General features: G+C 44.7%; 1 protein-coding gene across 1 annotated transcript in view; it reads left to right on the top strand.

Annotated features, from left to right (window-relative positions):
* slc6a16a (solute carrier family 6 member 16a) overlaps window positions 1-10,089 on the top strand; it is a 17,523-nt gene extending 7,434 nt beyond the window's left edge. Inside the window, exons 2-12 of the mRNA XM_079365611.1 lie at window positions 2,660-2,876; window positions 3,722-3,879; window positions 5,746-5,872; window positions 5,961-6,136; window positions 6,237-6,347; window positions 6,483-6,724; window positions 7,274-7,466; window positions 8,147-8,348; window positions 8,567-8,726; window positions 8,799-8,961; window positions 9,045-10,089. Of these exons, the coding sequence (XP_079221737.1) occupies window positions 2,660-2,876; window positions 3,722-3,879; window positions 5,746-5,872; window positions 5,961-6,136; window positions 6,237-6,347; window positions 6,483-6,724; window positions 7,274-7,466; window positions 8,147-8,348; window positions 8,567-8,726; window positions 8,799-8,961; window positions 9,045-9,386 (2,091 nt within the window). The 3' untranslated portion in view covers window positions 9,387-10,089. The remainder of the gene's footprint in view (window positions 1-2,659; window positions 2,877-3,721; window positions 3,880-5,745; window positions 5,873-5,960; window positions 6,137-6,236; window positions 6,348-6,482; window positions 6,725-7,273; window positions 7,467-8,146; window positions 8,349-8,566; window positions 8,727-8,798; window positions 8,962-9,044) is intronic.
* Window positions 10,090-10,451: the final 362 nt, after the last annotated feature.

The raw sequence follows: 10,451 nt of genomic DNA on the forward strand, positions 1-10,451 counted from the left end.
AAAGATCAAAACTCGATATATATTTATCTATAAAGAAGCCAAATGTCAACATGGACATGAAAGATGACATGAATATGAACTAAAAGAGCTAAACTGGTAGATCTATCAAAGACAATATTTTAATGCAACATAAGCTAAACATAAACATCAGCTATATGGATTTAAACAATGTTGTCTTAAATCAAAATATGGTTAAAAACTCGACATATCGCTCGGCCCTACCATCAGTCTACTACACCACTATCCACTGCATGGTCTCCAGTACACCCCGGCACCGCCCACACTGTGAACCAATGTGAACCTAACACCTCCCAAAGCCCCCCCCCCCCCCCCCCACCATGTCACCCAAGACTGTTCCTCCTTCAGCCCAGGCAGGGCCCAGTGTCCACGTCCCCTCCTCTCTTATGTTGTGTGCATATTTTTATCGCTCTCCGCCGCTCCTCCGTGCATGTGTGGATTTTTTTTAAATCACCTGACCAATCTGGTTACATGTGTCCTACCCAGCCACGGCGTCCTCTTCTGGGTCATACAACCTCTGGTATTTTCCACTCTCACCAGCTGATAGCAACAATGACGCGACAAATCACAGACTTTCTTTGAGTTAGCAAGATGTTCATGTGATGTCCTGATGATCTGATAGTTTTTATTTCTATGACACCACTCATAAAAAAGTCATCGTGCACTCAGACGTTATTTACTATCATATCCAAAATGGCGACCTTCCTGGTGAAAACGTTCGACTCTCAGAGAGATGTTGTGTAATGAAATCCTCAAAGACGTGAAGGTCTTGTATTTCTGTTTCATGAGACAGGATGTTATTTTAAGAACAGACTGGCATCTTTGTAAAATGCTGTTTATTGCTTGTGGACATGGTAAAAAAAAACCTGAGCTCAACAAATGGCTGCTCATAGTTACAGAGTTCTTTGTTATAGAGAGGAAGATGATCGATAGATAGATAGATAGATACTTGATTGATCCCGAGGGAAATTCAAGCTCTTTCTCAGACTTAAAGGAGACGTCTTTGTTAAATAACGTGACAGACGGAAGACACTGCTGTTACACGGCGCCCACCTGTCAATCAGCTCAGCTACACGCCTTATTGTGAATAACTCTGATCCTTCATCCAATCAAAACTGCTGAGTCATCAAAACATTCCCCCCCCGTACAGTGTGTGTGGATGGAGACATGAGCTAATCACACCTGTGTGCTGTAAACATGTTCATGTCTGCTGTAAAAACAGGCTGTTTGAATGGATGTGTATGTGACTTCCTGTGCTGCTGCAGCCAGCCTCTAGTGGACACTCCAGGAACTGCAGGAGTTTAACCTTCAGCATCGGCTTGGTCACTCATCACTTTCTCTCTCTGTTTTTTTTTTTATTTCACTGTCATAATAAATTACAGACATAAAAGGCCACACAAAAATCAAATCTGATATCAAATTTGAACAAATAAAAAAAATAATCCAAACAAGGAAACTATCATTTGGGGGGGGGGGGGGGGGGGGGGGTTTCTGTGGATTTTAATAAATTGCCAAACATAACTTTCATTATTTAGATTTTCACAGAAATAATTTGAGTAAAATTTCATAAAATAATCTACTCTTCGGACTCGTTGCATCCTGATGAACTCACTTTAGAGTAATGGACTCCTGCCAGACTCGTTGTTGATGAAGCTTTAGTCTCTTTGAAGAGCAGCCGTGATTTGTTGCATCAGCTAACAGGACGATGAATGTTGCTCTGCTGATCCATATTTAAATAACTACATGTAATGTTACGATGTCTACTCAAACATGGCAGAGTGTTTTTAAACACCACACACAGTTGTTGCCATTGTCCCTGGTCGTGGTTTTCTTCTGCTCTGAACGAGACTTGGGCAGATTCTGCATGGAGCTGAGGCTCTATCAGGCACACGCACCCCTCGGTCACTCAAATTTCCCTGGAACTGCAAACAGAGCTGGCCAATCAGAGGAGAGGCGGTCCTTAAAGAGACAGCAGCTGAAATGAAGCGTTTCGGGCAGACGCTGAAATTAGGGATTTTCCTCCCCATCTTGCGACGCTACACAGCAGGGGTCCCAGACTGACATCATTAATGGTGAAACGAGATGCATGCATCATTTCCTGTACCATTTGTACCTTAACATTAACATGCACTCAGAATGAATAGACCACCAAGAAAGTTGTGAAATACCGTATGACCTGAAAGACTTAAAAACTAAAACCATAAATAGTGTCAGAGACGACTTTTAATGTTCCACTGATCGATTTTGTCCAAACACTGCAGCAGCGTGTTCTGACTGAGACTGAGACTCACTTGTTCCCACATGGACAAACTCCTCTGTGTTTATTTAAACTGGACTGCTTCACATATATGTTCTAACCTTGTGTTTTCCCAGCGCAGGTTCGAGGTGCGGGCCACAGTTTAAGATGATTCTCATGGTCTTTGTCTTTTCCCCGTCGACACTGAACACCTTCCATGCTGTTATACAGCGCCGTGGTCCCTGATATATGATCAGTTAGAATCTGTGGGGAGAAGCAATAAAACAGAAGACCTTATCATACACATGTTTGCACAGCATATCCTGATAACTCTGACTCTCAGATGCCTATAAGGAAGTTTTAATTTTAATTTACCACCATTTCTTCTTCTTTGTTCTCGGTAAGACGGAGAAACCGCCACTGGACAGCACCGAGGACAGAGCCTGGCTTGGCGAGGGTCAGTCTGAAACTCAGCTCGCTGCTGTGAACGGGCCCAATGGAGCCGACGATGACCGGCCAGCGTGGGACTCCAAGATCCAGTATGTGTTGGCCCAGGTGGGGTTCAGTGTGGGCTTAGGGAACGTGTGGAGGTTCCCCTACCTTTGCCATCAAAACGGAGGAGGTGAGAGTCTTCAAAAATCATTTCTCTGCCGGACTTGAGAGCAAGAAAAACGATGCAACTTCTTCAATTATTTGAATCCGTTTTCAAGGGAAACAAGAACCTTTCAAGGCTCTCCTGGAGATCTTGACTTCAGCACATCAACTCGGGTTAACTACGCTTATTTAGCTGCAGCTGTCTGATCATCACGAGTCTGGTTCAGTTCAAGGCTTCTGCCTCGAATAGACTTTTTCTTGCTCCTGCAACTTTGCAAAATGTTGCTTAATCCATCAATCAATCAATCAGGTACTATTTTTTTTAGCGCCAATTCACATCATGCGTTATCTCGAGACGCTTTGGAAGCAGGCCGTGCATGAACGAGGCAGTCTGATGGTGGAGGCTGGACGTCAGGCGGTGCTTAATGCTGTGTTCATGGTGGATTCCTATCGGGTGAATAATATAATAATGATCAGAGCAGACTCAAAGGTGTTCCTCTGCACTTCCTGCCGTTGTTTCCTCCTCTCTACATCCTGCATTGTGTTGTTCTTACTCTCTGATGAATGTCGGATAAAGGTGGGTGAATTGCAGGAAGAGTTTAGTCGCTGCTCTTTCTGTGAAGTGTCTGCAGACAACACTTTGTCAAGAACCGGCGCCGTAACAATAAAGATTGAAATCCTCACGGGAAAACCAGAACTGTTATCCGAACATGACAAGATAAAAAAAAATCTAGAGCTCAAGAAACCAGGATGTCTCATGAGCACCGGAAATAAATCAAATGTATGGACTGTACGACTTCTGTAAAGTGGAACATGTTTGGTGTTCAGTTTTTGTTTAACTCCACGTGTCCAAACGTCCCTCTGTCCCTCTAGGTGCCTTCATGCTGCTGTATGTTTTCCTCATGCTGATTGTGGGAGTTCCTCTGTTTTTTATGGAGTTGGCAGCGGGCCAGTGTATTCGCCAGGGAAGCATCGGCGTTTGGAAGCACATCTCTCCAAAACTGTCTGGAATCGGCTATTCCAGCTGCATGGTGAGTGAATACTTTTTGTTTGTTTCTGAGTATTTTTGTGCACACGTGTCTCTTTGGTAGTTTGGAGGAAATTTAACAACATAAACGGATGAAGCAGAACAATCCATGGTTCTACAAGTTTCCTTCAAAGTTTCAAAGATAAGAAGTAAAGTCAACCATGTTGATACTGTGTGATACTCTGAGACCCGAGTGCTCTGAGACAAGGTCTCCAAACGAATCATATGTCTTAAAGGGGACATGTGATTAAAATCCATTTCCACAGTGTTTATTTAGGTAACCTGAGAGTCTACAGACTCACCAAATGTGAAATAAATCCATCCAGTCCTTTTGTTTGTGGTCTGCAAAAGTCGGACAGCACAGAGGAAAATGCTCTGTTTCTAAAGCGCTCTCCTTGTGATGTCACAGTGGGATTCTGGTATAATAAAAACCCCCTGATATCTCCACCCATGGACTCCACCTCCAGCCTAGAGCTAAATGTTTGTGCAGGTTCAACGTTTTTATTTTCTCTACAGAGGAGTGATATCTACAGGAAAAACTCAGGGGGCGGGGCTTATTGGATTTAAAGAGACACACACACCAAAACGGGGCGTTCAGAGAGAGCTGGTGTCTACAGGATCACAAACCTCCTCTGCTGCTTGATTCATTTTATATTTGGACCAAACCACAGAAACACAGATTTGATCACACAACACAGGTTTCATTTCGACCACAGGGGGCGCTGTTTGAAAAGAGCGGGAGAATATGTCCTCTTTAAAGTAATATCACTCCCCCGGCTGACACCATGAGCAACCTTAAAGCTCACGTGCAATCGTATGCAAAGTACAAAATATAGATATAAATGAAGTGAGCTTGAAATGAAACATCTCAAAACTGAGAAAAATACAACTTTACAAAAAAAAATCTCCTCTCCATCAGAAGGTAATATCAGGAAGTATTGGGTGTCTATAGGACTTCTATTTTTGTTTGCCTGGTATTTAAACAGGTGTTGGTATCGTTTGATTTTCATCTGTAAGTTTCTGGTTTCATGACAACCTTACTCAGAACTCTGTGCTCGAAAAAGGAGGATTGATTTCCTGCAACCTTCTGGTTTTTAAATATAGGACAGTCATTCTCGCTGCGAGCGTTCGCCCCAAAATGAAAACCTAAAGCCGCTTCACCCAAAGACCACCACATTAGTCCCCTCTCTGCAAACAGCTGTCTTTTTATGACTGCCCCACCAGTGTTTAGTTAAGAAAGGGTGATGACGACATGCCGCCATGCAGTAATGTGAGAGGCGTCCTGCGACGCAGAGCTGGCAGTTAGTTACATAACTCTTGTTCAACAGAGGGGACGAAGCAAACCCAGAGTGGACAAGAACTTTCTGTGCACAAACAGCCAACAGACCAACATTTGTGCTTTGAGACGCCCGTTGCAGTTTCTTTTTCCGAAAGCCTCACAGCACAGTCAGTCCCAGTTAATGAGCGTGTCTCAGTTCGTTCTGGCTAAACGTCTCCCATACACGTGTCAACAGCTTCTTAATGACTAAATAACTATCTTTGCTCATGTGATGTGTCCTGTTCTCTACTGGAAAAACCTCGGAGTCCCCGAAGTCCCAAAGAGCGAACGTTTTAATTTATGATCTGACAGGCCCTGATGTAGACCTGACATCAGATCCCAATGTCAGGCTGACATCTAAACCTGATCTTGGACTGACCTAAGACCCTGACAGGGAACTGAGCTAGCCACTGCACCACCCTGCAGCCTCACTAAATAATAACGCATGCACAGGCGATAATATGTTTACCTGTTTGGGACTTCAGCGGCTCTGAAGAAAACTCATTTTTGACCTTGTAAATGTCGTACTCCCTGAACCTTTTCCTCTCCTAGGTCTGTTTCTACGTGGCTCTGTACTACAACGTCATCATTGCCTGGAGCTTGTTCTACATGGGTAACTCTTTTCAGTACCCTCTGCCATGGGAGCACTGTCCCATCGATGTGACCACCAACGACACAGGTACTCCCGCAGCTGTGATGTTGATCAAAACGAGGCATCGTAAACATGCTACATACTTAGCTACATGCCGTGTCTCCTCACTCGACAGTGAAAGAATGTGCAGGTTCGTCCCCGACGTCATACTTCTGGTTTCGCAAAGCGCTAAATATCTCAAACTCCATCGAAGAAACGGGAGAGTTTAACCCCATCATGACGGGCTGTTTACTGGCTGCGTGGGCGATCGTGTCCTTGGCTATGATCAAGGGCATCAAGTCTTCTGCAAAGGTGAGGGCAGCTCGACCTTTCACCTCCCCACGCCATGTTGAACGATTCCTTTGAGAGTTTTAAAGGCGCTGAAATCATCCTCACTTTTCCTTCTCCTCAGGTGATGTACTTTTCCTCGGTCTTTCCCTACTTGGTGCTCTTTATTTTCCTCATCAGAGGGTTGATGTTGGACGGGGCGATGGATGGAATCACCTACATGTTTTATCCCAAAGTAAGAGCAGGTTTCACTGCGTGGTCGTCGTGTTTATTTGTCCCTGTCGTATATTTAAAACAGGACATTTTGTTTGGTATCATTAACGCTCATAACGGCTTCATGACCCTTCGTTTTGTGGTGTTTTCCTTTCAGCTGGAGACCTGGTTGAGTGTGCAGGTGTGGCGGCAGGCAGCCACTCAGGTGTTTTTTGCCCTCGGTCTGGGCTACGGCTCGGTGATCGCGTATTCCTCCTACAATCCCATCAACAACAACTGCCACCGCGACGCTCTGATGGTGTCCGGCATCAACTTCATGACGTCTGTGCTGGCCTCGCTTGTGGTTTTCGTCGTGCTCGGTTTCCGTGCCAACAACATCGCCCTGCGCTGCGTGGCTGAGTACGGACGTGTGCATGAATATTGACACTGTGTCAAAGGTCAAAGGTTAATGCTAACATAATGACTTTAATTACATGCTAAAAGGACGCCGTTCTCAACACTTTGAGTAAGTCGTTAAGAAGAGGAAATAAATAAATCACAAGGTTGAAAAATTAAACATTTTCATAAATCAAAGTTTTATAGTATCACAGTTCTGAGCGGAGGCCGACATGAAGTGATCTCGAGACCCAGCTTCATGGATTATAGTTCAGTAAGAGACCGAGTCGACAGGTCCGATCTGACACCAGGCCGGTCTGCTTGTACATGAGCTGTGCACGCTAACCACTAGGCCACCCTCACACTGGCAGAGAAGGATCCCGGCCTTCTTTTTTACAACCTATGTAATGAGATGTTTATCAGGACTAAGCGGGTGAATGTGATTGTTATCAGCGGGAGAAGATCTTTGAGCATTTGCAGAGATCAGACATTTTGCAGAGCGGTTCCTCAGAGTCGACCTGTTCGTATTCAAAGTTCTTATTAAATCTTCTTCTATATGTTTAACTCTTGCAGGAATCTGGGCGTTCTGAACGTCATGTCGACTCACGAGTGGAATCAGCATTCGGTCAAACAGGGTTGGCCTTGGATCAACACGAGCGTCCCCAGCTCCGTCCCGCTGGCTGACTACAGGCAGTGGTACAGCGAGCACGGCGCCATGATAGGTCCCAACATCACCGACTGCAGTCTGGAGGAGGAGATGAATAAGGTCGCCTTGAAAGACAATTTCAATAAAACTGTCTTAACAAAGTTTTTATCCGGACAAATCCAGGATTGTCAAAGTCTTTCACACGATACGATCCCTGTTTCTTAAATGATCCGTAGTTTAACCTCGCGACTTTATGGTTAGCATCGAAATGTGCTGAGTCATTAAAAAGACGTCTCTTTAACTTAAAGCTGCATGAGAATCGTCACGTTCATACGTCACATGTTTTAGTGAGGAAGGCCTCACCGCAGAAGTCACTGCACACGTTCTTCTGCTGAGGTGAACAATAACATGAGTAAGAAGGAGGAGAGCCGAGGTTCCCAGGACCCCAGAGGGACCTGTGAGGTGCTGTCAAATATCCAGCCGGCAGGAGGACGAAAACATACGGGACACTGTATCTAGTGTTTTTCTGTAGAAGACGGATTCAAGCTGTGAGGAGAGAAACAAATGAGCCGACAGTCCTGTTATCTACTCTTACATATGACATGCCCAGTAGACGTTTGTTTCTGATGTTTTGATGTGAGCCAGACGAGTAAAGACGTGAGTCATGAGTCAGCGTCTCTCCTCCGCCCGTGACCGTAACATGTCTTTTATTTATTTTATCTTTTTTGAAACCTTTAGTCAGATTGTGTAACTCTTTTTCCCCCTCCCCTCTCTGTCTTCTGTCTGTTGTTGGAGCGCAGGGCGTCGAAGGCACAGGCTTGGCATTCATAGCCTTCACCGAGGTCATGGCTCTTTTCCCTGCCAGCCCCTTCTGGTCCACTCTGTTCTTCCTCATGTTGCTCAACCTGGGGCTCAGCAGCATGTTCGGGACCATGCAGGGGATCCTCACACCTCTCATGGATAATTTTAGCCTGTTGGGCCGCCATCGGACTCTGCTCACTGGTAACAAGCACTCCTCAGTTTGTTTTTAGTGACTATTGTCCAGGGGGAAATTCATGGGAAAGTTCATGTCCTGCAAAGCAGCTCCGGTTGAACTCTTACTTTGAATTACAGTTTCACACATTTAAATCCTGAATAAATGAAACAGGGTGACCACAGGTTTTAAACATCAGAGGGACACACCTTCATCCGTTGCACTAAACTTGCCTTTTGTTTTTCAGTGTCCAGCTGTGTTTTGGGCTTCTTATTCGGACTGCTGTTCACGCAGCGCTCCGGCAACTACTTTGTGACGATGTTTGACGACTACTCTGCGACTCTCCCGCTAGTCGTCGTGGTCATCTTTGAGACCATCAGCGTGGCCTGGGTTTACGGAACAGATCGGTAAGAACCTTTGTCTCTCCTGTCTTCTAGAAAAAAAACATGCTTCTCACTCAGATGTCCTCCCTCTTGCAGGTTTCTCGATGATATTGAAGTTATGCTCAACTGGCGCCCTCCAGTGGTGTACAAATATCTTTGGAAGTATGTTTGTCTGCTGGCGATGGTTGGTCTTCTGTTCGCCAGTTTGTTGCGAATGATAATCAAGAGACCCACGTACACGGCGTGGAACCAAAGCACAGTAAGACGATGGAGAGCTGTCCTGCACAGAGTCATTTAAAAAAAAGGAACAGCCTGTCATGATGTGTCTCTTCCTCTGTTCAGGCGTCTGAGATGAGTCTGGAGTACCCGGGCTGGGCCCTGGCTATGATCGTCATGCTCATTGTCCTCGCCTGCTTGCCTTTGCCGATCGGCTACATCATCTCCAGGTGGAAAAACCGCAGGGGTGGGAACAGTCGCTCTGAGGAGGGGGACAGCCCGGAGGTGCACCGCGAGTTGTACACCAAGTGCAGCTCCAACGAGCAGCTGGACTCCCACCACAGATCCCCGTCTGAGGAGGACGAGGCTCGGCCCAGGGTCGTCTTCCTACCGCTGGGTCACGAACTATACCGGCTCCTGCCCCAGGACGGGGAGGATGAAGATGAAGAACAAGACACGGGAGTGTGAACGCCGCTGCACGTGACGACAGGAAGTGTTTAAATGTTTGAGAATCAGAGAGTAAGAGAGCAGGAACCTGCAGGGTGAAGGGCGATCAAAAAAAAAAATCCTCAATCTGAAGAAGAGTCTTTGCAGCCTCTTAGCAGGCTTTAAGTATTTTAACTATTTATATATCCTGTACATAGTTAGATCATCAAATGCTTTTAAGATGATGTATGTGAAACGACAACTCCTTTCTTTTAACTTCATTTCCTGAGCGGCTCAAACTGTTCAGATAACGGACAAAACTCCCAAACTCATGAAAAAGGAAAAAGCTGCTATATTTTGTAAACTAAGAGTTCATGTAAAGATGTCAGTGTGGAGGTTAAACGTCTCCTTTCATGTGAAGATTTGCTTTTCTCATCGAAGTGCTCGCCTTGCTTTAACGTGGAATAACAACCGAGGCTGGTGAATTGAGCAAGGCAGCAACAAACGGCAAAATGCTTTAAGACGAGTATCATCAGCTAAACTGTGATGTGTTTTCAAGTGTGTGTATGTGTGTGTGTGTGTGTGTGTGTGTGTGTTTCATCTGTGAAATGGCAGATGTCATTAAAATATATCTATTTGTATTTTATTACCTCATGAGACCACAGCAATGTTTTTACTCGTGCTCGGTGCAGGATTGTACTGTACTACAGGTGAGGATTTCAATAAACCTCTAGATGGCAGCAGACTGACTGGATGAGCTTTTATTGGGATTTACACATCACCACTTGAGTCTATGGCTGGAAACACCTCACAGTATAACATTTATGAGGCTTTTAATGTGGCCAAATGTAATTGTTTTAAATGTTTATTTAGTTAAATGAGATTCAACTGAATGTTTGAGCATGTTTTTTATTTTCTGTTTGAGGTTGTAAAAGTCAGGAATGAGTGAGAAATGGTCCAATAATTATCATAGATAAAGTTATTTTTATGACAATCAATGGAGTTATTTTGATTAACTTTGTTTTTAGATCACATAATAATGCCTTCCAACTTATTTAGCCCGCAGATAAACGTTCAGTGCAGGCAGGAAGTCTTACCTTTGTAAAA

This window comes from Symphodus melops, assembly GCF_947650265.1.
Source record: "Symphodus melops genome assembly, chromosome: 17".
Taxonomy (NCBI): domain Eukaryota; kingdom Metazoa; phylum Chordata; class Actinopteri; order Labriformes; family Labridae; genus Symphodus; species Symphodus melops.